The following is a 23449-nucleotide window of genomic DNA, read 5'->3' as shown; positions in this document are numbered from 1 at the left end:
AAGGATAGAAAGCATCATCCCCTCGTTTTTAGATGCAAAAGATATACTGGGTTTTGAGGAGGTTAATGCTCACACAAATGAACAATTCGATTAAAGGGGCTTGATGAACTCCATTCATTCAAGCAATGTTTACTGAGCACCTACTATGTGCTGGGTGCTGTGCTAGGTGCCAGGGATACAGTGGTAAAGAAAATCAGACACATTCCCTGCCCTCATGGGGGTTCCAGTCTAGTGGGTAAGGCCAATTTTCTATAAGTATTGACTTTAATAATTGTAAAATTACAACTGTGCTAAGTGTAAGAAACAGAAAATACTTACAGAACATAATAAGGAATGCGGCCTAGTCTGGAGGTTCTGGAAGTCTTCCCTTAGACGGTGGCACCTGACTCAAGGTGTAAATGCTGAATAAGAATTAGCCAGAAGGGTGGGAGCTAAAAGGGAGGGGAGTGCTACAAGCAGAGGCGTAGCATGCACAAAGAGCCTACGGCAGGAGAAGAAGTGGCCTTCATCATCAAATGGAGTCTTCCTAGGCAGGCAGGGCTCCCCAGCCCATGGGAGAAGGTAGCAGCCCCAGACACCCCTTTCAGAAAGCCCACTTTGGAAGTGGTGCTAATAGGATACCCAAGTTTCCCAGAATGGGCATATGGTCAGAGGCCTGCCTGGAGTTGTTCCCTGGTGGTTTCCCTGCAGGCTGGTGGAACAGGCCCAGGTGTGTGAGCCAAGACAACCTTGCAGCGAGGTCATTCAGCACATCCGCTGGGGGAAGTGCTTCCCGACAGCTGCTCTGAAGCGATTCTCCTTCAATTTTCATTTTATAGCTCAGTGTTCCCTCCTCAGTGGGAGGCTGTATCTCTGAAGAAGTCAGGCTGACATTGCAGGCTGCAATTACCATGCCCTTCGCCTGCCTGAGATTTCCTGGTCATTTCCTACCTTTGGCGCTGTTAAGATGTTTTGCATGTGTCCCATTGCACAGATATTTATCAAGCACCTGCTGTGTGCCCGGCACAGAGGTGGAGACTGCAATGAGCAGAGATAGATATAAAAAAACATCGGGATGGCCTACCACCTTTCAGGTCACCCTACACAACCAATCAACAAATCTGTGTAGAGTAGGAACTAGAAATTGAGATTTAAGTGCATCGACTAAAGCCTCAAAGTTTCCCACAACAGAACTAAATATTGTAACACATCTAGTTAAAATTGGTGCACAGAAGGTGGGGGTTAAGTGAGCTAAATACTCGTCAATCATACCAAGAAGTCAATAGATAATATCTAGCTGATAAATCAAGGAAGAGAGGTCATAAAGCTTTGACAGGAACCACCAGAGTGTGATGATTAAGAACACTCCGGCGGCTGGAGTCAGACACCCTGGCTGAAATTCCACTTCTGTTGTTCACCAGCCATGTGACCTTGAACACATCACCTGCTTCTCCTTAGTTTTCATATCTGTAAAATGGGCACAATAATGATACCTACCTCATAGCGTTGTGGGGAGCACTTAAAGAAATGATGTACACAAAGGCATTGGCACATGACAAGTGCTCCATAAACATTAGCCAAGGCTAAAAGCAGAACCATGGAAAGTCAGTGGTTTCTAGGGAACAGGATACGCAAGGGTGCAGGGGGTGGAAGGCAGATTTTTTTTTATTCTAAGCTCTCTTTGTTATTTAATTATATAATCATAGGCATATATCACACTGCCAAAAAAGAATATATACAAATTGGATGACTACTATAGAAAACAGGACAGTAACTGAACTCTTCTGGCCTGAGCAGCTCTTTTCCCGCCTCATTCAAAACTCCTCCCCCTTCCTTGCCCCATCTTCAGCCTCAGTTTTCCACCACCCAACTTTGCTTCCTTACTTTCCATTTGTCTCGTCACCCACTCTTAACTGTCCTAAGTAGGGATTGGTGCCCGCGAGTCATTCAGCCCCTGGGCCCGGGAACCTGTTGCAATGCTATTATGAGGCCTAGGCCAAATATCAGGCACATGTCTGGGGTAGATGGTGTTGCATTTGGGCCCGCAGGCTGATGGATCTGCCACAGAGCAAGGGATTCCAGGGGTTCCTGGAAGCACCTACATCCCTCTCCAAGGTGCCTTTGCCTCCTCAGATGAGGAATGCTCACCACACGAAGGTCCTGGGATTCAGATTCAGGGAACCAGGACTCTTCCTGGATGCTGCTGCTGTCAGGTTGTGTGACTGTAGATAAGTCACTTCGCTTTTCTGAGACTCAACTTCCTCCTTCATAAATGAAGAAGTGGTTTGTCCTGAAAGACTTGAAGTCTAATCCTTGCTCCTTTTTCCTCAATCTCTGCCAGTCCAGGAACCTTTAGCTTTTGTCTTCTGGTCTCACAAATGGCGATGTGTGTACAACCCCATTATACAGAGACTCCTCCACCCCTGATGAGACAGTGTATTCTCAATCCACCACTGTTTCCAGATCTGATGATTTTGCCTACCCAGCACCCATCCATCCTTCCTCTGAACACAGGACTCTAATTCTCCTTTGAGACTCATTCTGCCCTACTCTCAGAACTCAAAGACTTAGGTGAGAGTTCACTCCTTGCTCTGGGGGTAAGCAAGTGACCCAGACCCAGCCAATGAAACTCAGAGTGAGATTTTTAGTGAATCCATTGAGAAAGAGAAATTTCCCTGACATTGCTAGCTGTCGGGATAATGTAAACCTGGAGCTGCTGGCAGGTGCCTGTCATCTGGAGAGAGTGGTCTGCCTGAGGGCAAAAATCATGAGTAAGAAGAAGAGTTGAGAGAGAGACACAAAGAGAGAGAGACTGTGGTTTGATGGCATCCTTTGAACACCTGAAGCTCACTGCACTTGAAGTCCCTGGACTTTTCAATTAAGTAAGACAACAAATTTCTGTCATCCTTTTTCTCTTTTTTACTGCCCAAATCTTTTTTGAGCTGGTTTTTTGTCACTTTCTGTCTTTGAACATTGTTTATTTTTAAGAAAGTCTCTCCTATGTCCCTTTTTTTCTTAGCAAATTCCTATGCATCCTTTAGGAGCCTCCCAAACATCACCTTCCTTGTGAGCCTCTACATGTGCGCTTTACCAGAATTATAAGTTCCTTTCTCTGGGCTTTCATAGCAGGCTGTAGTACATTCCTCCAATAAAACCCTTATTGCATTACATCAAGTTTTTTCCATACTCATATGTTTGGATCCCTGTGTTCGAGTGCTTGCTTGTCTTTGAATTCCCAGTGCCTAGATCAGGGGCTGGCACACAGTTCGTGTTTAATGAATGAGGGAATGAATGCATACATAACCCGGATCCTCCTGCTGTGGCATTAACTCTCTTTATGGTTGCTCAGAAGAAATACAAACCAATTTGTTACTCTGCTCTATGTAGATTAGTCACACTTTAACTAACTACAGGCTGGTGTAATGTATTTACTGAGCTCAGTAAATGCTAAAAACGATTCCAGTTTTAATGCTGAATTGTCAGTGCTTTTATACACTGACCCTCCCCTTGCTACCCATCCCTTTTGTACTTACTCTGGAGGTCACTTGATGCAAGAGACTGGGAGTTAACTTCCACTCAGCTGCCTCTACGAATCTGTAGACCTTTCTCATCTTCACAATGAAGGGTCTGAATTAGATCAGTTGAAATGTCTAAGGGCTCTGGTGACCACTTAGCCCTAGCTTGTTATTTCCATGCAGGAAAACAGGCCTAGTGTTGCCAGATCTTGCAGTGTGTGTGTGTGTGTGTGTGTGTGTGTGTGTGTGTCTGTGTGTGTGCGTGTGCATGTAATTTTTGTAGATCTTGAATTTTTTAAGAGAAACCAGGAGTGTGAATTTTTATATAGAATGCATACTTTAAAAAATATTGTGTGGGCCTAGGCTGTGAAGAACCAGGCATTCTCCTACACTGCTTGTAGGAGTGCAAAACGATAGCTTTACAATTAAAGATGTGTTTATCCCTTAATCCAGCAACTTCCACTTCTAGGAATGTCTCCTGAAGATTTATCTCCACACTACAGAACAAACTGGGCACAGGATTATTCATTATGATGTTATTTTAATATACAAAGATTGAAAACAACTCCAAATGTCCATCCATAGGAGACTGTTTGAACCTGATTCATTCACACTGTGGAATACTGTGCAGCTGAAAAGGAGAATGGGAATGATCTCTCTGTATTTATATGAAGTGATCTCCAGGATCATTTATGTAATAAAAGCAAGATCCAGCCCCGTATACAGAGAAGTGTTCTTCAAACGCAAATCCCCTAGCTAAGGATAAGACATTCGCAAAGCCCACAGCATTAGTTTTTTCCCTACCAAGCTGTGCAGATGAGAGCATGGGCTGTGTAGCTCCCACTGAGTGTATGTATATGTGTGTATTTGAATATGCATTCAGTAGGTGGCAGGAACTTCCTACAGGGACAAGCAGCTCAGAGAGCCATTGGCAAAACCAATGTCCCACTAGAAAAACATCCTGGAGGAATTACGCTAGTGTAACTTTGCAGAAAGTGTTGGACCTGGATTCGAAGAGTATTGGCTTCTAATACCAGATCTTCCCCTAACAGCCAACAGGTCCTTTCTTCTTCCTCCCATCTAATGTAGTTGTTATTCATGTGTTCATTTCTACAATGCCTTTTCTACCACTAGACTGTGAGTCCTGGGTGAACACCTGTTTGCTCACCACCGAATCCCTAACATCTGTTACAATGCCTGGCTTGGGGTAGGTACTCAATAAATATCTGTTGAATGCACAAATGAGTCAGTGAGGTGATGTTCATAAAGAACTTAGCATAGTATCCAAGCATGGTTAAATGTTCAATTAAAGGTAGTTGTTGTTTACTTAATGTTAGGATGATGCTGATTACTAGTTGTTTGACTTTAGACAAATGAAATCCCTGAGCCTTGGGGATATAGTTTGAATGTGTGTCTCCTCAAAATCTCATGTTGAAACATGGCCTCCAGGCTGGACGTGGTGGCTCATGCCTGTAATTCCAGCACTTTGGGAGGCTGAGGCAGGCGGATCACGAGGTCAGGAGATCGAGACCATCTTGGCCAACATGGTGAAACCCTGTCTCTACTAAAAATACAAAAAATTAGCTGGGTGTGGTGGTGGGCACCTGTAGTCCCAGCTACTCGAGATGCTGAGGCAGGAGAATCGCTTGAACCCGGAATGCGGAGGTTGCAGTGAATGGAGGAGCCATGGCACTCCAACCTGGTAACACAGCGAGACTCCATCTCAAAAAAAGAAAAAAAAAAGAAAAGAAAAAGAAAAATATAGCCTCCAATGCTGGAGGTGTGCCTAGTGGAAGGTGTTTGGGTCATGGGGGCAGATCTCTCAAGAATGGATTGGTGCCCTCCCCACGGTTATGAATTCACAAGTGCTCTGGCTGTTTAAAGAGCCTGGCTCCTCCTTCCTCCCTCTCTTGCTCCCTCTCTTACCAAGTGACACATCAGCTCCCCTTCCCTTCTACCATGTTTGAAAGCTTTCTGAGGCCTCACTAGGAATGAATGCCAGCACCACACTTCCTGTACAGCCTGCAGAACCCTGAGCCAAAGTAAACCTATTTTCTTCAGATTACCCAGTCTTTGGTATTCTGTTATGGTAACATAAATGAACTAATACATTTGGTTTCCTCATTTGTGTTATGGATACAATAATACCTATCTCCAGGTTTTGCTGCTTAATAAGCTAATAATATATACAGCTCACACACTGAAAGGTTTCATACATAAAAAACCAGTGGTGGAGAGTGACGTCACCAAAATAGTGGAGTAGAAGCAATCTGGCTTGACTCTCTCCCACTGAAAACCAAAATCAAATATCCAGCACCTAGATTATCACCAGCAATATCCCAGAACTCAAATGTGATGATGAGAAATTCCCTGGGGCCACAGAGATGTGAAAAAACCCTGAGCAAATGGTAAGAGATTCAGACTCCTATATCACAACACACCTCCCCCAGTAAGTGGGGGCTGTTAGTAAAGAAAAATAGGGCCAGGTGGAGTGGCTCACACCTGTAATCCCAGCACTTCAGGAGTCTGAGGCAGGTGGATTGCTTGAGCCCAGGAGTTCGAAATGACCCTGGACAACAAAGTGAGACCCTGTCTCTACAAAAAATCAAAAAATTAGCTAGGCATGGTGGCACGCACCTGTAGCCCCAGCTACACAGGCTGAGACAGGGGGATCACTGGAGCCCAGGAGGTCAAGGCTGCAGTGAACCTTGTTCACACCACTGCACTGTCACATGTCATCATCCTGGTGACTGAAGAAGACCCTGCCTCAAAGAAAAAAAAAAAGAATAAATAAATAAATAAATAAACAAACAAACAAACAAAAGAACCAGACAAATCTCTTAACTGATGTTGAAATGACAGAAGTGTTGCATGAAGAGCCTCTCTTGCACCTTCCCCTGTCTTCTAAGATAGGGTAGCTATCCATTCTTCAACGAGTGCTGGTTGAACAGGTACTATGTGCTAGGCACCACACCAGCTGCTAAGAGCAGCATTAAAACAATGAGTAATCAATGGGTATGAGTTTCTTCTGTGGTGATAAAAATGTCCTAAAATTGATAATGTTGATGGTTGCAGGCAGCTGTGAATATATTGAGACATTGACTTGTACACTTTAAATGAGTAAATTAATTGTATGGCATGTGAATTACATCTCAATAAACTGTTATTTAAGAAAAAAAAAGAAAGAAACAATAGACCCGAGTCAACCACATTCTGTCTGTGTGACTCTGAGCAAGTCACCTGACATCTCTGCTTCAGTTTTCTCTTTCGAGAAATAGGAATCATAAAAGAACTACTTCATAGGGTTTCAATGAGGATTAAAGAGATGACATCTGTAAGGTGCTAGCTTAGCACTTGGTATGTAATAAGAGGTCCATAAATGTTAGCTGACATCATCTCATCTTTATTGGTAGATAATGCTAAAATAGGAATATACACAGTAGTATGAGAAAAAATAAGGAAGGAGTTCTTAGCCAAACCGGGTAGGAAAGTGAGGAAGGGATGGAAGAGGAGATGGTATTGAAGCTGAGTAAGAATCCATCAGTACAAGAGAATGTGAAGGGTATTCCCGGAGGAGGAAGCAGCATGAGCAAAGGCATGGGGGTGAGAAATAGCATTATTAAAGTAATGAGCGACTAGCAGTTTTGTATAAAGTGTAAGGCCAGCAACTCGGACTTTACTGTGAGGACAATAAACCTCCAGAGGGAAGCAGCGTGGCAAGTTGGCATCCCAAAATGGTCACTCCAGTGGGGAGGATGAATGTTAGAGAATGCAGAACAGAAGTTGCAGAGGAGTTAGGAGAGAGAGATGCAACAATTCAAGCGAGAGATGATAATGGCTACAACTTGGACTTTGAGACAAGAGTATCAAGTATCAAGGCCAGGGCTCCTTCGGTCATAAGTGACAGAGTCACTCATAACTTCAGGGAAGGCGTAAACCCTAAGGCAGGGGCTTCAGTCCAGTTGGGCATCCCAGAAACAAGAACTGGAACTGGAAAACCAGGAGCCAAGGCAGTTCTCTTTCAGTTTTCTCTCTCAGCATCCCTGCCTGCCACACTTGGGCTGCACTGGCTTCTTTTGACTGAAGCACTTCCTCTGTTACTCCAGGTTTCTGCCTTCCCATATCTCTCCTTGAGTGTGGCCCAAGAGCAATCTCCTCCCTCATGCTACCTGAACTGCCACCTTCAGAGGCCACCACCAGCTGCCTTCTTCCCTCTGTGTCACTGGATTCCAATTTCTGAGACAGCATCTGAATGGCTCAGCTCATCCTTTTGAGCTTGCCTTAGGACAGTTCAGGCAAGTCATAGGTCAAGGAGCAGCCCAGAGATGAGGGTAGAGGCTGTCCACAAAGTAGAAAACAGAGTCATTATAAGTAGCAGGTTTCTGATCAGGGATTCATCTTACAGACACCTGAAAGATGTCTCCTATAATAGGCCTAGAGGGGAAGGGATACATTTAAAATTTATTAGGCAATAAAACCAGCATTATTAGGTAATTGTTTGAATGTGGGAGGGGAGTTGAACTGGAGGCATGGATGACATCAGGGGTTGGCTCGGATTACTCCGTGATCTCTCATCTCCACTTTCCCCTGTGTTGGGACTGTTTTCAGGTTCTCAAGAAGCTTTTCCCTTGATTGAGTTAGGGTCTGCAGGAAACGAATGGCACTCTCACACTGGAACATTTGAAGAGAGTTTAATAGGAGGACAATGGGGCAGGGTATAGTGTAACCATGAGGGACGGTGCAGTACCCTGGGGCCAGAAAGAGCGTGTGCTGTCCAGCCCTAGCCCTGAAGGGTGAGGAAAGGGGCAGTTATTGGAATCTAGAAAGGGAGGACTGTTTCAAGAAGCCTGCGCGATGGGAGCCGTGGACTTTAGTGGAGGACACAGACAACCTGCGGCAAAGTTGCAGCAAGGGAACGGCAGAGGAAAGAAATGCTCTGACCTGGCTCTTCTCCCTCCCTCTGAAATCCTGCCCTGGCTCCTCAAGGGCTAAACCCAACCGGAAAACATAGAGCAAGGAAGCCCACTGATGTAGTCTACATTGCCTCCCTGGAGCGGGGAGAAGGTGCGGAGGACCCAAGGCAAGAGGTCCAATACACGCCTCACGGTGGGGCTCACATCCAGCTCGCAACAATCCGCTGGAAGAAGCCACTCCTTTCTTGATAGCTTCCATACAAAAGCCACGGAATTGAACCTCGATTGTTCAGATTCCGTCCCTGGACCAATCACTGCAGCTGAAGCGGGGTTACTGCTCTGATTGGCTAAGTTCTGAGATGGAGAAGGGTGAATCTTCAAAGAAAATCACGGTGTTGTTAACTAACCAGATAAAAAGAACAAGTGTCCACTACTGCACATAATGGGGCTCCTTGAGAACTTTTGAGAGGAGTTTATCAATCCTGCCGGAGAGATGGATGGGGGTGGAGGAACAGACCAGAGTGCATCCGTGAAGAGGTGAACCCAGTCGTAAGAGAGACATCCCTCTTCAAGCTTCACCTTTTTATTTTATTTTGTTTGTTTGTTTATTTCCTTATTTATTGCGACAGAGTCTCGCTCTGTCGCCCAGGTTGGAGTGCTGTGGTGCGGTCTCAGTTCACACAACGTGTGCCTCGCAGATTCAAGCGATTCTCCTGTCTCAGCCTCCCAAGTAGCTGGGATTACAGGCGTAAGCCACGCGCCCAGCCCAGCCTCACCTTTTTAAATAGGGATGAATCAACCATCTGTGGCTCCAGCGCTCACCAGCAAGTTGTTAAACAACAAGTTCAGCCTTCTTGTCAAGAGTGCAGACCCCTCCTTGGCAGTAAAGACCACCAAGCCCTGCTTAATGAATTCGTTCCTTGCGGTTAGACCTAAACGCGACTTCTCTGGACCCACTGAAGTTTGCTGGAGCGTGCCACCTAGTGGAACAATAGAGGACCTACCGCTTGGACAGAAAGAAACCTTAGCAGGGTTTTAGAGCCCTGAGAGCCATGTTGGAGCAGTGGTTCTCTCAAACTTGGCTACAAATTGGAATCATGTAGGGATGGCTGAGTCTGATCCCAGAGATTTTGACTTAATTGGTCTGGGGTGCAGGTTAAGCATCCAGAGCTTTTAATGGTCCACAGGTGATTCTAATGTGTAGCTAAGGTTCTGACTACCGGGTTATAGAGTACCCAGTCCTCTTACTTTACAGAGGTGCCCACAGACTGGAGCCATTCTTCCAAGAGTCTCAAACTCCTAGGAAGCCCCCTTTGGTCCTGCGCCCCACCACCCCTCTATCTGTGTTTTGTATACCTTTTTTTTTTTCTTTTGTACACAAATGAAAAGTAATTAAACAGAAAGCACTCTCATTTACCAAGCCCTGATATTTTCATAGCAGTGACAGGAGGAGGATGCCTCCCTATACACATGATATTTGTATCTGATCCTACTGGCTAATGCTCTGTTTGAGATGGGTCCACCCAATGACCTAGTATATTTATTCTTTGTTTGAGATTTGTGGCCTTCTCTGCTCTTTCAAAACGTGCCTACTTGAGGTACTTTCGATGTCTATTGTCTTGATTCAGTGGAGTTCCTTTATAGTTGACAGGATTGATTTAATTGGCATCTCATTGTGGAAATGACAAAATAGGGTCTGGGAGAAAAAGAGAAAGGCAGACAGGCAGTTCCCATCTAGAGGTCATTTCAAACAGGTGTTGGGGCTCAGAAAAGAACAACTCAAAATATGGGACTTTTGCATGCTGAGTGCTTTGAACTAAGGAGACTGAAAGGCCTCAGAAATAAGCTTCAGAACTAGAGGAATTAATGTCTTAGACTCCTTCTCTGAAATCTATGTTAACCAGAGAGGAGGAGCTCCTTTTGCAGAAGAGGAAACTAAAAGTCTCAAAGCCCAGGACACCACACACAGACAGACTTTTCACCTGTCCTTTCAACTATTCTTCTGAGGGCTGTTACCTGAGAGACTTTATCTGCATAATGAGACAACCTTTGTTCACAGTGCAATTCCGCCCCTCACCTTTTCATAACTTGTCACCACCTCTTTCAGAGCCCGGAGGAACTTTGTCCCAGGTTATTGTCTGTTCTTCAGGCCCATTCATCTTCCTTAAAAATCATTTACTCTTCTTCTAAAATTGCCTACATCCCCGACTTTATTCTCTCTCATGAAGAGGGTATTTAAGCTTCAACCATCTGGCCCTTCTCTGAGTTTCATATTTTGTGTGGCTCCCATGCAAATGGCACATTAATAAATGTGTAGGTCTTCTCTCCTGTTAGTTTGTCTATTACCAGTTTACTTTGGAGACTTAAAGACTCAAACTTTCAGAAGGGGAGGGAGAAATTCCCTTTACCCCTACGCAGGCATCCTGAAAACGCTTTCTTTGCATTCAAAATAGGAGTTGAAGTGCCACTAGATGCAGAAACTGGATTGAATCCCAAGTGGTGTTCCATGTCTGCCCCTACTTTTCCCATTCTGCCTTGCAGGATTTAGTCACAGAATTTTGAAACTTAAAAAGACCTTAAAGAGCATCTGATTCAACTGCTTTATTTATACAACCATGTTCTGTGTTTGTCTAGACATCTCTCATTCCTGCTACCACATACACTCACAAACCCACACATAATAAACCTGAGGCTCAGAGAATTTCAGTGACCTGAGATCACACAGGAAGCTAGAAACAAAGTCTGGGCTGATTGAGGCTGACCAGGTGCAGGTGGGGAAATTTCAGCTCCAGTAATTTTTTTTCTCTTCCTCTGTATTAGAAGATTGAGCCTTGTTAAACGACCAACCTGGTGGAGATAGAAATTTGGGTCATTGACACTAGTGTTAACGAGTTTTCTGAATACAGATTTTAAAGAGATGGGTGTATGATTATTAATTAATTGACTGATTCATTTATTTCCCATATAGTTGTTGAGCACCTATTTTGGGGTAGGTACTGTTCTAGGTGTTGGGGATATGCCAGGGAACAAAAACATACATGGCAAGTATGAAAGGAAAACAGACTTTGGGACCCCAAAACCACTAAGCCAAAGGGAAAAGTCAAGCTGGGAACTGCTTAGGGAAAACCTGCCTCCCATTCTATTCCCACACAGATAGCATTTCCCTGATGACATATGATGTGGAGTATCTTTTTTTTTTTCTCTGAGATGGAGTCTCACTCTGTCGCCCAGGCTGGAGTGCAGTGGCGTGATCTCAGCTCACTGCAATCTCTGCCTCCCATATTCAAGCGATTCTTCTGCCTTGGCCCCCAGGACAGCTGGCATCACAGGTGCATGCCACCACGCCTGGCTGATTTTTGTATTTTCAGTAGAGACGGGGTTTCACCATGTTGGTCAGGCTGGTCTCAAACTCCTGACCTCGTGATTCACCAGCCTTGGCCTCCCAAAGTGCTGAAATTACAGGTGTGAGCCACTGCACCCGATGATGTGGAGTATCTTTTTAATGTGCTTGCTTGTATAAACCAAAAAGTACCTGAGACAAGTCTCAATCAATTTAGGAAGTTTATTTTGCTAAGGTTAGGGATGTGCCCGTCACACAGCCTCATGAAGTCCTGACATGTGGCCAAGGGAAATGCAAATTAAAACAGTGAGATACCACTACGCACCTGTTAGAATGGCCAAAACCCAGAACACTAACAGCACCAAGTGCTGGCAAGGATGTGGAACAATGGAAACTGCCATTCATTGCTGGTGGGAATGAAAAATGGTACAGTCACTTTGGAAGCCAGTTTTCCAGTTTCTTGAAAAACTAGAAAAACCCTTGCCATATGATCCAGTAATTGAGTTCCTTAGTATTTACCCAAAGGAGTCAAAAATTTATGTCTACACAAAAACCTGCACATGGGTGTTTGCAGCACTTTTATTCATAATTGCCAAAACTCGGAAGAACCAATATATCCTTCAGTAGGTGAATGGGCAAACTGTGTTACATCCAGGCAATGGAATATTATTCAGCACTAAAAAGAAATGAGCTATCAAGCCACAAAAGGACACACAGAAGGACCTTGAATGCATATTGCTAAGTGAGAGAGGCCAATCTGAAAAGGCTACTCCATACTGTGTAATTCCTACTATATGACATTCTGGAAAAGGCAAAACTATGCAGACAGTAAAAAGATCAGTGGTTGCTGGGTTGGGGGTATGCAGGATGAATAAATGGACACAGAGGATTTTTAGGGCAGTAAAACTGAGGCAGGAGAATAAGGCCTGGAGGCAGGGAACCTAAGGACTTTCTAGAACTAAATCAAACTGAAAAACCCCAACTTTCTAAGACCAAGTAAATAACTTTGTAACTCCTGCTATGACAGGAAACATCCTCTTCATTTGCATAGAATGTACACCAAGTAAATAACTTCATAACTTCACTTCAGCCTCTTCATTTATATAGGGTGTACACCAAGTAACCAATGGGAAACCTCTAAAGGGTATTTAAGCCCCAGAAAACCTCTGTAACCAGGTCCTTGAGCTGCTTGCTCAGGGCCCCTCCCACCCTGTGGAGTGTGCTTTTGTTTTAAACAAATCTCTGCTTTTCTTGCTTCATTCTTTCCTTGCTTTGTGCGTTTTGTCCAATTCTTTGTTCAAAACACCAAAAACCTGGACACCCTCCACCAGTAACAAAACTACTCCGTATGATACTATAATAGTGGATATGTCATTGTACATTTGTCCAAACCCGTAGGAGGTACAATACCAAGAGTGAACCCTAATGTAAACTATGGATTCCGAGTGACAATGATAATGTTAATGCAAGTTCATAAATTGTAATACGTATAATACTCTGGCGGGGGATGCTGATAATTCCGGAAGCTATGCATGTGTGGCGGCTGGAGTATACGGGAAATCTCTGTACCTTCCACTCAATTTGGCGATGAATCTAAAACTGTTCTAAAAAGTAAAGCCTACTAAAAACAAACAATACCAAAACCAAACACAGTCTGTCTCTGTCCTCATGGGACTTACAGTCCAGTGCGGGAGACAGATATCAAACAATGACCCAGTAACTGTAAACACTGTGACTGTTGAGGAAAGGCATTGCTAAGAGGTTCCATAGCTGGGGAGCTTACTCTGTTTAGGGAGGTCAGTCAGGCTTTTCTGAGAATGTATCATTTGAGCTCGATGATGCCCAAGGAAAGAAGAAGCAAGGCGGCTTTAAATTTGCAGGAGACGCAGAAGTCCAACACTTATAGCATTCTGGGTTTTGCTTGCAGTCAAGCAGACCTCTCTCAGGTCAACCTGGAAATTATATCATTACAGAGTCATCATTATTCTCATTTTTCAGATGAGAAAATTGAGTAGCTAAGGGACTTGGCCAAGGTGAAAGAGAGTTAAACTGACATGCAGACCTGTTGGTCTGCAGACCTCTTGACTTGCTGACCCATTCTACTTTTACATCTTCTCAGCTCAGGGTTGGTCCAGACCAGCCTGAGGGTATAGTTGTGGACAAATGGGGTCAGTAACAAGGGACCCTAAGAGAGCCAAGGTGAAGACACCTAGTAGGAACGCTTTTCATATCCTCATCAGGGAGGTTGAAGGCCTGCGCCTGTCACCTCTCCTCTGGTTGACCCTTCTTGCTGAAGTATGTTCTAGGGGGATACTGAAAGACCTGCTTGTTACTGATGACAAGATGAGAAACCGAAGAGTGAGCAAGAGAATACGCAGCTCATTTAAAAAACAAAACAAAAAAAGTAAAGATGGGAAGACGGGGAAAGAGAGGAGCTTCTCATTCATCAAATGTATGTTTTAAGCCCTTTCTGTGTGTCAGGCACAAATGTTCCAGGATGGAGGAATACAGCAGGCAATGAGCAGACAGGGCCCTCGCCCCATGCAGCTGATATTCTATTTGGGAGAGCCCAATAATAAACAAGAAAATAAACACACAAATGAGACTATGGCAAAGAGGGATATGTATGCACCGTGAAGAAAACATGGCAGGATGTAAAGTATGGGAGAGAGTGCCTAGGTAGTTAAGGAAGGTCGTAGTTAAGGAAGGTCTCTGTGAAGAGGTGATATGTAGTCTGGGACCTGAAGGGTGAGAGGGAACCAACAGTGGAACAAGATCTGAGGAAACAGTTGGCAGAGACAAGAGCTAATGCAAAGGTCTTGGGGCTGGAATGGGCAGAAGGCCTTCAAGGACCAGGAAGAAAGACAGAGTGGCTGCTTTGGAACGAATGAGGAGAGTAACAGGAGATAAGAGCAGAGAGGCACAGGCCAGAGCAGAAGGTTTTGCCTGACAGCTGAAATTCTGTTCATCCCTCTCAATGTTCCTGTGTTGTTGAGCTTTTATTTCACCCAGCCACTAGTGCTTACATTAGACCAGGGTCTGCGCGGTAAGCCCTTTACGCACATTATCTTATTTAATGCCCACAATAGGCCTAGAGGGCTCAGTCTGAAAGTAACATTTTTTGTTCAATTTCAATCAATGACCAGATCAGTTCTCCCAGGAAACCAGCCAGGGCTAATAGACTGCCTATGTCTCAAATGGTATTGTCTCAGTGAGTGGAATAAAACTCCAGGAGCCTGCCCCCTGCCTGGCACATCCCATATTATAGAAAGTGATCAAAGAGTCCCTGGATTAAAGCTGGGTTCTTGGGCTAGAGTCCCCATTGGGGCCAGACTGGGCTGGCATGCAGCTTTGATCAACAAGTGACATGAGAAAAAGCGCAAATCCAATTTTGTGCAGAATATTCGAAAGGAGCTAGAAGAGGGGATGGGAAGGAGAGAGATGCTTCTTCCCTCCTGTACTTGATCTCCACTGCTATACAGCACTTCACTTAACAGGTGCTTATTGAGCACCTACTGTGTGCCAGACCTGGGAAAGGCCACAGCTTAGTTTGTGTGGCTGGGTGGGAATATGAGCTGAAATCCACACACCTTGGCTCTGCTCTGGCTGCTTTAGCATAAGGAGAGGGGGCATCCTTTCTGTAAGTTCTTCCACCTGGAAGGAGCACCAGTTTTCTGATTCACAATGAAGGGAAATACAATTGTGCATGGCTTAGCAATGGGGATATACTCTGTGAAATGTGTCATTAGGTGATTTCTCATACAGGACATCATAAAGCATACTTGCACAAACTTAGATAGGATAGCCTACTACACACCTAGGCTACAGAGTATAGCCTATTACTCCCAGGCTACAAACCTGTACAGCATGTTTCTGTCCTGAATACTGTAGGCAATTGTAACACAATGGTATTTGTGTATTTAAGCATAACTAAACATAGAAAAGGTACAGTAAAAATAGAGTATTATAGTCTTATGGGAACACCATCGTGTATATACAGTTCGTTGTTGACTGAAATGTTGTCGAACAGTGCATGCCTTTATGTGCGGACAGAGGCAGGGGACACCGTAGAAGGCAAATAAATACAAAGTTCCTGTCTGTTTGGAACTCACATTCTAGAGAGGGAGACCAAAAATGATACCTGCTCTGAAGAAATATCAAGCAAATGGAGATGATGGTGGTGCTAGTTGATATCTTAGATCAGATGGTCAGGGAAGCTCTCTCTGAGGCAGGACCTCTGATCTGCTTCCTGAGAGAAAGCGGAGAGAGAATGATGCAAAGCTGTAGAGGAAGAGGTTTCTAGACAAGGGCACAGTAAACTTGCAAAGGCCTTGAGGGAATCACCAATTTGGTATATATTGAGGAGTATAGCAAGACCAGTGTAACTAGAAGAGAAGGAAAGAAGGCAAAAATTAGAAGCTGGGTCAAAGAATGTAGGGTAAGGATTCTCATAGATTGTGGGTTGTTTTTTGTTTATTTGTTTTGAAAGACTTGGTCTTGCTTTGTTACCCAGGCTGGAGTGCAATTGTGTGATCATAGCTCACTGCAGCCTGAACTCCTGGGCTCAATCCTCTCACCTCAGCCTCCAGAGTAGATAGGACTACAGACACATGCCACCATGCCTGGCTTCATAGACATATTCTAACACGAAGAGAAGCCATAGGTAAGTCCCAGCAGCAGAATTAGCCTTGTGTTTGTAAAAAGAACATTCTAACTGCTCTGTTACCAGCATTGTGCTCAGTGCTATAGCAGCACATAAAAGTTTTTGCAACATTATCTAATTACATAAACACTGTGCATCCACTGCAGTATAAAAGACATAGGGCTATTCATAGCAACATTATTCACAGTAGCCAAAAGGTAGAAACAACCCAAATGTCCATCTATGGATGAATGAATAAACAAAACATGGCATACATACAATGGAACAGTATTCAATCTTGAAAAAAGGAATGGAATTTGGCTGAGCATAGTGGCTGACACCTGTAATCCCAGCACTTTGGGAGGCCAAGGTGGGAGGATCATTTCAGGCCATAAGTTCGAGACCAGCCTGGGCAACATAGCTAGACCCAGTCTCTACAAAATATTTTTTAAAAATTAGCTGGGTGTGGTGGCATGGGCCTGTAGTCCTAGCTACTTCGGAGGCTGAGGTGGGAGGGTGGCTTCAGCCCAGGAGTTTGAGGCTGCAACCAGCTATGATCCTATGACTGCACCAGTGACCACACCACTGCACACCTGCCTGGGCAACAGAGTAAGACAATGTCAAAAAAAAAAAAAAAAAAAAAAAACAGGAATGAAACTCAGACACATGTAACAACATAGGTGAATCTGAAAAATACTATGAGTGAAATAAACCAGAAACAAAAGAACTAATATGATATGATTCCACTTACATGAGGTACCTAGAATAGTCAAATTCAAAAAGGATAAAGCAGAATGGTGGGTGGTTGCCAGCAGTTGTGGGGAGAGGGGAATAGGGAGTTAGTGTTTAATGGGTACAGAGTTTCAGATGACCAGTTCTGGAGATAGATAGCCATGATGGCTGCACAACAATGTGCATTTACATAATGCCGCTGAATTGTATACTTTAAAATAGTTCAAATGATCAGTTTTATGTATATTTATCACAAAAAAAATGTGTTTTAAAAAAGACATAGAGTTAGGAACTAGAAATAGAAAAATGGCCATTCTAGGCAGAGGTAACACCAGGTGCAAAGGTCCTCAGGCAGGACTGTGCCTACCTGAGGCATGCTGTGAGGAACAGCAAGGAGGCCAATGTCACCGGGGCACAATAAGGACAGTAAGGAGTGAGGGCTGATCATATATGGGCTTGTAGGATCCTGTAGTTTCTTAGGAACCTAATGGGAGGTGGCAAGCCACCGGAGGGATTTGAGCAGAGGGGCGATACAATCTAACCTTGGATAAAACAAGATCATTCTAGCTGCCACATTCTTTTTTTGTTTGTTTTTGTTTTTTGAGACAGAGTCTCGCTCTGTCGCCAGGCTGGAGTACAGTGGTACGATCTCGGCTCACTGCAACCTCCGCTTCCTGGGTTCAAGCGATTCTCCTGCCTCAGCCTCCCAAGTAGCTGGGATTACAGGCACCTGCCACCACGCCCAGCTGATTTTTGTATTTTTAGTAGAGACGGGGTTTCACCATGTTGGCCGGGATGGTCTCGATCTCTTGACCTCGTGATCTGCCCGCCTTGGCCTCCCAAAGTGCTGGGATTACATGCATTTTTAAATCTGAGTCTCATTCGCCAATGGGTATAAGAAAAGTATGTACCTCACAGGGTAACTTTGAGCATTTAAAGAGGTAATGCATGTCAAGGGTTTAACATGGTGCGGGACATAGAGTAAGCACTCAATAAACGGTAAGCATTATTGTGATGGAAATCGGAAGAAAGACAACAGTTCCCTGAGGAGGAGTTTGGCAGTTCAACTAGACACGGAAGAATGAACAAGATTTCCACCGACCTAGAGGAGTGGGTTCTATGGGTAGAAGGAGCTGCGTGGTCAACACAAGAAGGAAAACACAAAGCCTACAACAGGCTGAGCGAAGCTCAGAGCAGGGCAGGGCAGGGCAGGGCAGGGCAGGAGACAGAACGTTTGATCAGCCCTAGCAGGTCACAGGCAAGGAGCATGGTGGACTCCAGAGCCGAGGTGATGGAAGCTTTGAAGGTTTTGCTGCAAAAATCAAGAACTTAGCTGTGATGTCAGAAAACTGAATCCCCATCGCTCAGCCTGGAGCTGGAAGAACTGGGAGGCAAGAATTGTCAGAACGCTGGTCAAGGACTGGGGGCAGCTAAGCACGAGGGTCAGCGGCTGAGCTAGAGAAGCAGAGAATCAAAAGGACGAATGTGGGGGTGGCAGAGTGGAATGCAGCCAAGGGGGTGCTCCGTTCCTCCGCATCAGGGAGGAAGCAGCTAAGTGACCAGTGTCGAGCGCCCCCGAGCAGGAGCCGCTGGCTGGCATCACCGTCGGAGTCCAGCTCCGTGGCCCTCCGCATCGCCCAGAAGCCCGACTCCTCTGTCAAAGCCCTCGCCACAGTTACAGACACATTGCCTGGTCTAGTGAAATTACGTGTTTCATGTTTCAGCTCCCAGATATCAGGGCTCAGGTCTGTTTTCATTTCATCCCAGAGCCTGGCACAGTGTTTGGCACATAGTAGGCGCTCGCCAACGGTTCGCTGAGAGCTTTCCGGGAAGGGCTCAGTGCGCTGAGGGTCCAAAAGCACGCGTGAGAATGCAGGGCATTCTAACTCCAAGTGGGTTGGACTTGCGTGAGGAAAGGTGCTGCAGAGAGGCTACTGTCACCTACCCGCCGGTTTGCAGGATCTACAGACAGGCGGCGGGCGGGCACAGCTCCCCACAGTTTGCAGAGGGCGTTCACAACTAACGCCAGGGGCCTCCTAGAGGAAGAAAAGCAGGGCCCGCCCGCGGAACAGTGAGCGTGGAGCACGGCCGTGGCCTCGTTTTATGGCCCGGAACACCGAGTCCCCCGGGTCAAAATAGGTCCGCAGGTCCTGGGGGCCGAGCCTAGGTGGGCTGGAAGTGACAGTCCCGGGGGCTGCAGGCGCGGAACGCTCGGCGGGGCCCCAGCACTATTTGCATATCCCCAGAGAGGCAGCAAACGTTCGGCTGCAGTCCCGGGCGGAGGTTGCCGGGCAGGGTACCCGGGCGCGCGAACATGCACCCCACCCAGCGGTGCCCAGCCCGCACCAGTTAGCGCCCAACTCGCCAACTCCGGGACTTTAGCAAAGCTCCCGAGGGCGGGGGAGCCGCCGAGAAGCGGGACGCACCATCGCAGCTCGAGAAGGGGGAAGCGCTCTGGCCCGGCACCCTACCGCGCCCAGGCGGGCCGAGACGCTCCGCGAGAGGGCCCAGGCTGGTGGCGCAGAGACTCGGCGACCGACGCGGGCGCTGGCGGCGCGGGGCGGGCGACTCGGCGGGGCCTGGGGGAGGCGGCGGCGGCGACGACCCCCCTGTGGCGGCGGCGCGGTGGCAGCGCCCGGCTCCCCGGCCGGCGAGCGGCGGAAGTGCCGCGGAGTTGGAGCGGGGCCGGCGCCGCGGCCGCTTCTGCTCGCTGAGCTGCTGCCGCCGCCGGGCGGACTGGCGGACGCTCGGAGCTGGGGGCGGCACGGCGCGGCGGTGCCGGCGGGGCGCGGCGGGGCTGACCGGCCCCGATGAGGCGGAAGGAGAAGCGGCTCCTGCAGGCGGTGGCGCTGGTGCTGGCGGCCCTGGTCTTCCTGCCCAACGTGGGGCTTTGGGCGCTGTACCGCGAGCGGCAGCCCGACGGCACCCCTGGGGGATCCGGGGCGGCGGTGGCGCCGGCGGCGGGACAGGTGAGTCCCCCTGTTGCTACAGGCCGGGAACACCCCCTTCCCGAATTCACTTTTAGCCTGTGGTTCCTTCCTCCACCTTCTGCTGTCTGCCGCCTCAGAGTCAGCTCCGAGACTGTAAAGCTCTTCCCATTTTCCTGATGGGAAAATTGAGTGTTGTGATTCCTCCAGGGTCCCAAGCCAGTCAGAGACTGAGTCCGAACTAGAACCCAGGACGCTATTCCTCACCACATGTTACTACCTTCTTTTCTGTCCTCGTCTGGTGTTCCTTGAGGTCTTCCAGCGGATCTCTTTTGAAGGATCCTATCTGCATCCCTGTATCCCAGGATGACTCCTGCCTTGTGCCAATAGGAATGCAGATTCTGGTTCTTGTATTTGGTGTCCAGGTCCTCTCTGCTCCCCTCCTCCCACCCCCCGACAACCCCTGCCTGCTGATCCCAGTGTTCTTTACTCAGGTCAGCCCTTTTCCTGATTTCCCGTCTGCCCAACGAGACATCCAGGCCTTCCGCCTCTCCCCATTTATTCAACAGTACCCCCGCCCCGCGCCAGCAACTCTAGCCTTTTCCTTTCTCAGATCCTGTGGATTCCTTGCAGAATGTAAAGATCACGCTCTCCTTGAAGCTTCAAGCCCCTGGGGGTGGAAAAGGGGGTAAGCTCCTGGTCCTTGAGGTACCTGCTGCCTTTGACCTTATGGGAGTCCAGAGGTGGGGCTCTGGTGGGGAGACCCCCAAAATGTCCCAGAGGCTGTTGGTGCCCAGCGTCCTGAGGATGGAACACCAGAAGCCTTCCCTGTCTCTTCTGAACTTGTCTAGTCTGGTTAGTTGTAGTGTTTACTGCAGCCAAAACTGGCATCGGAATGGTTTCTGCCTCCTTTGAACTTACCCATGTATATTTGTGTGTATGTATGCGTGCATGCATTTAGACTAGCATCTCCCTGATAGCAGAAGCTCTGTCACATCACTCCCACCCTCCCAGGAGGTGCTAGTGAGTGTATTGCTTAGACTGTTTCATATAGTGGAACATTTCAGGCTTTCTTTTGGGATTTCTCTGGTCCCATGAGAAGTGGATAATTTGTGTATCAGGGTCAGACTTGACTGATTGTTGGCTGGCCTTGACGAAAGAGGCTGGCTTTTCTGAGATTGATGGTTTTCCTTATTCTTCCCAGTATTAGGCTGCTGTCTAGGCAGTCTGGCATCTGGAGCGCAGAGGGCTCTTTGCCACAGAGCTGACCAATTTGAGCTCCGCCTGTCACTCTGTTAATTGTTGCAAAGCATCCCAGAGGGTCTCATTGATCTTTCTGGTAGAGCTTACTGTTTAGAAAGTAAGGTTTCCATCTCTTTCCTAAACCCCTGGTTCAAACCCTGACAGCTAGCTTAGACCTCGCTCCCTGATATTCTGTATCTGTGTGGGGTTTCCTTTCATGAAATCTTTCCTCTGTTCCTATTCAGTACCAGCATCAGAGTCAGGAGTTCCAGGGTTCTGACCTCAGCTCTACCACTAACTTAGTGTGTGTGTCCTTGATCACCTTTCATCTCCTTCTCTGAGCCTTACTTTCTTGATCTGTAAACCATGATTATTGGTCCAGCTCTAACATTCTGTGATACTATCAGTTAATCAGTGAGGAATACAATGGTCACTTCTTTTTTTCTGTCTTGAGTCCGGAGTTCCTTGTAGCATCCCTAGCTGTGGAGGCTCCATACTGGACACAGCCCCAGGTCAAGGGGGAGTGTCCTACCCTAATGCAAAACTCTCCTTTAGAATAGCTGTAGCCCATTCTAAGATAGCGCTTGACATTCTGCCTCTGCTTGGAGAAAGCCCTCGTATTTCATTTGCTATAGATGCCAAAGACGTCCTGATTTTCATTTCTGTAGACCCAGATGTGTAGAGAAGGTCAAGGTTAACTGCCAGTTTGGCCTGAGCTTTCAAAGTAAATTACTCACTTGTCCAAGAGGGTATTGATGGAGTAAGGCAGCCTTTTGGGCGGGGAGAGCGGGGAGCAACAGCTGGGTGCTGCTCAGAGCCCCTAACTGAAATGGATAGACAGGCTCATCTGGGAAGATCTAGTTTTTGTTCATTTCTTTTTCTCTGGAATAGCATGAAGAGGAGGAAGAAGTGGTGAAGGGGGTTTGGGCGATTGGGGGAACTGATTATTTTTGCTTTAGAGAAAATCTCTTTGCTTCCTGGAAGCAGTAGAATGGAGCTGTTTCCCCAATGATAAGCACTTGTAGGTGCTACAGGATTCAGCATTCATCTGCTGCCTTTCAAGAACGCCCTGCCAAATTTCCACACAGCCCCTTTTTGTTTCACTCTCTCACAGATGCAGAGCACTGGGCTTGGCCCCCAGTCCCTTGTCTGAATGTCAGCTGGCCTTGAGGAAAGAGGCTGACTTCTTGGAGTGATGGCGTTCCATCCCTCATCCCAGTGTACTGGAACATACACGTAACACGCCAGGCTGCTATCTGGGAAATCTGGCATCTTGAGCATACAGAGCTTTTTCGACAGGGCTGACCAGTTCTGAGCTCAGCCTGTCATTCTTGTAATTGTTGAGAATCATCTTTGAGCGTCTCGTTGATCTTTCTGGTAGAAATAACTGCAGAGGCTCTGGAGGGAAGTCTGACAGGACTTTATCCAAATGAAAAATGTGTTCCATATGGGTTTGAAAGAAGATTCTTTGAGAGTAACATATCCACTACTTGAGTAGTCCTCTAACTCCTTGATTTCTCCACTGGATTAAAGAATATGGAGTTTCAAATTAAGAGTGTTTATCATCTGCTAGAATGAAAGTCTACATAACTGTCATGCCAACTCATCCTGGGTGTACCTCTGGAGCTGGGTGGGATAGCTGATTTATAAAGGACACATAATGCTTCCAGGATTTCAGCAGTCATCTGGTCAGACAGTTGGCTTCTTGGGAAGCTGCAAAACCAAGCAAGAAAAGCTGGTCTTGAAGCCATCTTCTTTTTAATGTATGGGTCCCTCTCATTCCAACCCCCAATCTGTTTAACATCTTGGTTTAATTCAACAGTCTGTTTCATATTCCAGGTTTGGGACAGGTTATTAAAAGCTCAAGTTAGGAAACTGAGTGCAGTCTCTCCTCATTTCTGAGCCATAATCTCTTGTTGAAAAATGGCTTCACTGGATAATAGAATGTGTGGAATAGAAATTGGTGGAATAATGGAATACCAGTGACTTTAATTTTCAAGTATCAGGATTTCTTTCTCATTGTGTTAGAGCTGAACTTCATTCTTAGAGCATCCAGAAATCAATGTTTTTTTCTCATTTTTCAGTCTTTCTGGTGGCAGAAGCCTTGCCCATCAGAAAGTTAAGTATCATAGAAATGTAGCCTTGGAATGATTTCCTTA

The 23449-nt window shown here is 46.4% G+C and overlaps 2 protein-coding genes across 2 annotated transcripts in view; both read left to right on the top strand.

Annotated features, from left to right (window-relative positions):
* The window catches only part of LOC126956755 (ubiquitin-conjugating enzyme E2 L3-like), a 1010865-nt gene that overhangs the window by 548183 nt on the left and 439233 nt on the right, over positions 1 to 23449 (top strand). The window lies entirely within an intron of this gene.
* Positions 19793 to 23449, top strand: part of GALNT10 (polypeptide N-acetylgalactosaminyltransferase 10) — a 232384-nt gene continuing 228727 nt past the window's right edge. Inside the window, exon 1 of the mRNA XM_050793931.1 lies at positions 19793 to 20090. Coding sequence (XP_050649888.1) covers positions 19932 to 20090 — 159 coding nt within the window. The 5' untranslated portion in view covers positions 19793 to 19931. The remainder of the gene's footprint in view (positions 20091 to 23449) is intronic.

The sequence above is a fragment of the Macaca thibetana genome, chromosome 6 (assembly GCF_024542745.1).
Source record: "Macaca thibetana thibetana isolate TM-01 chromosome 6, ASM2454274v1, whole genome shotgun sequence".
NCBI classification, from domain to species: Eukaryota; Metazoa; Chordata; class Mammalia; order Primates; family Cercopithecidae; genus Macaca; species Macaca thibetana.
The sequence above is the reverse complement of the archived record's forward strand: the minus strand, read 5'-3'. Positions and strand labels throughout refer to the sequence as shown.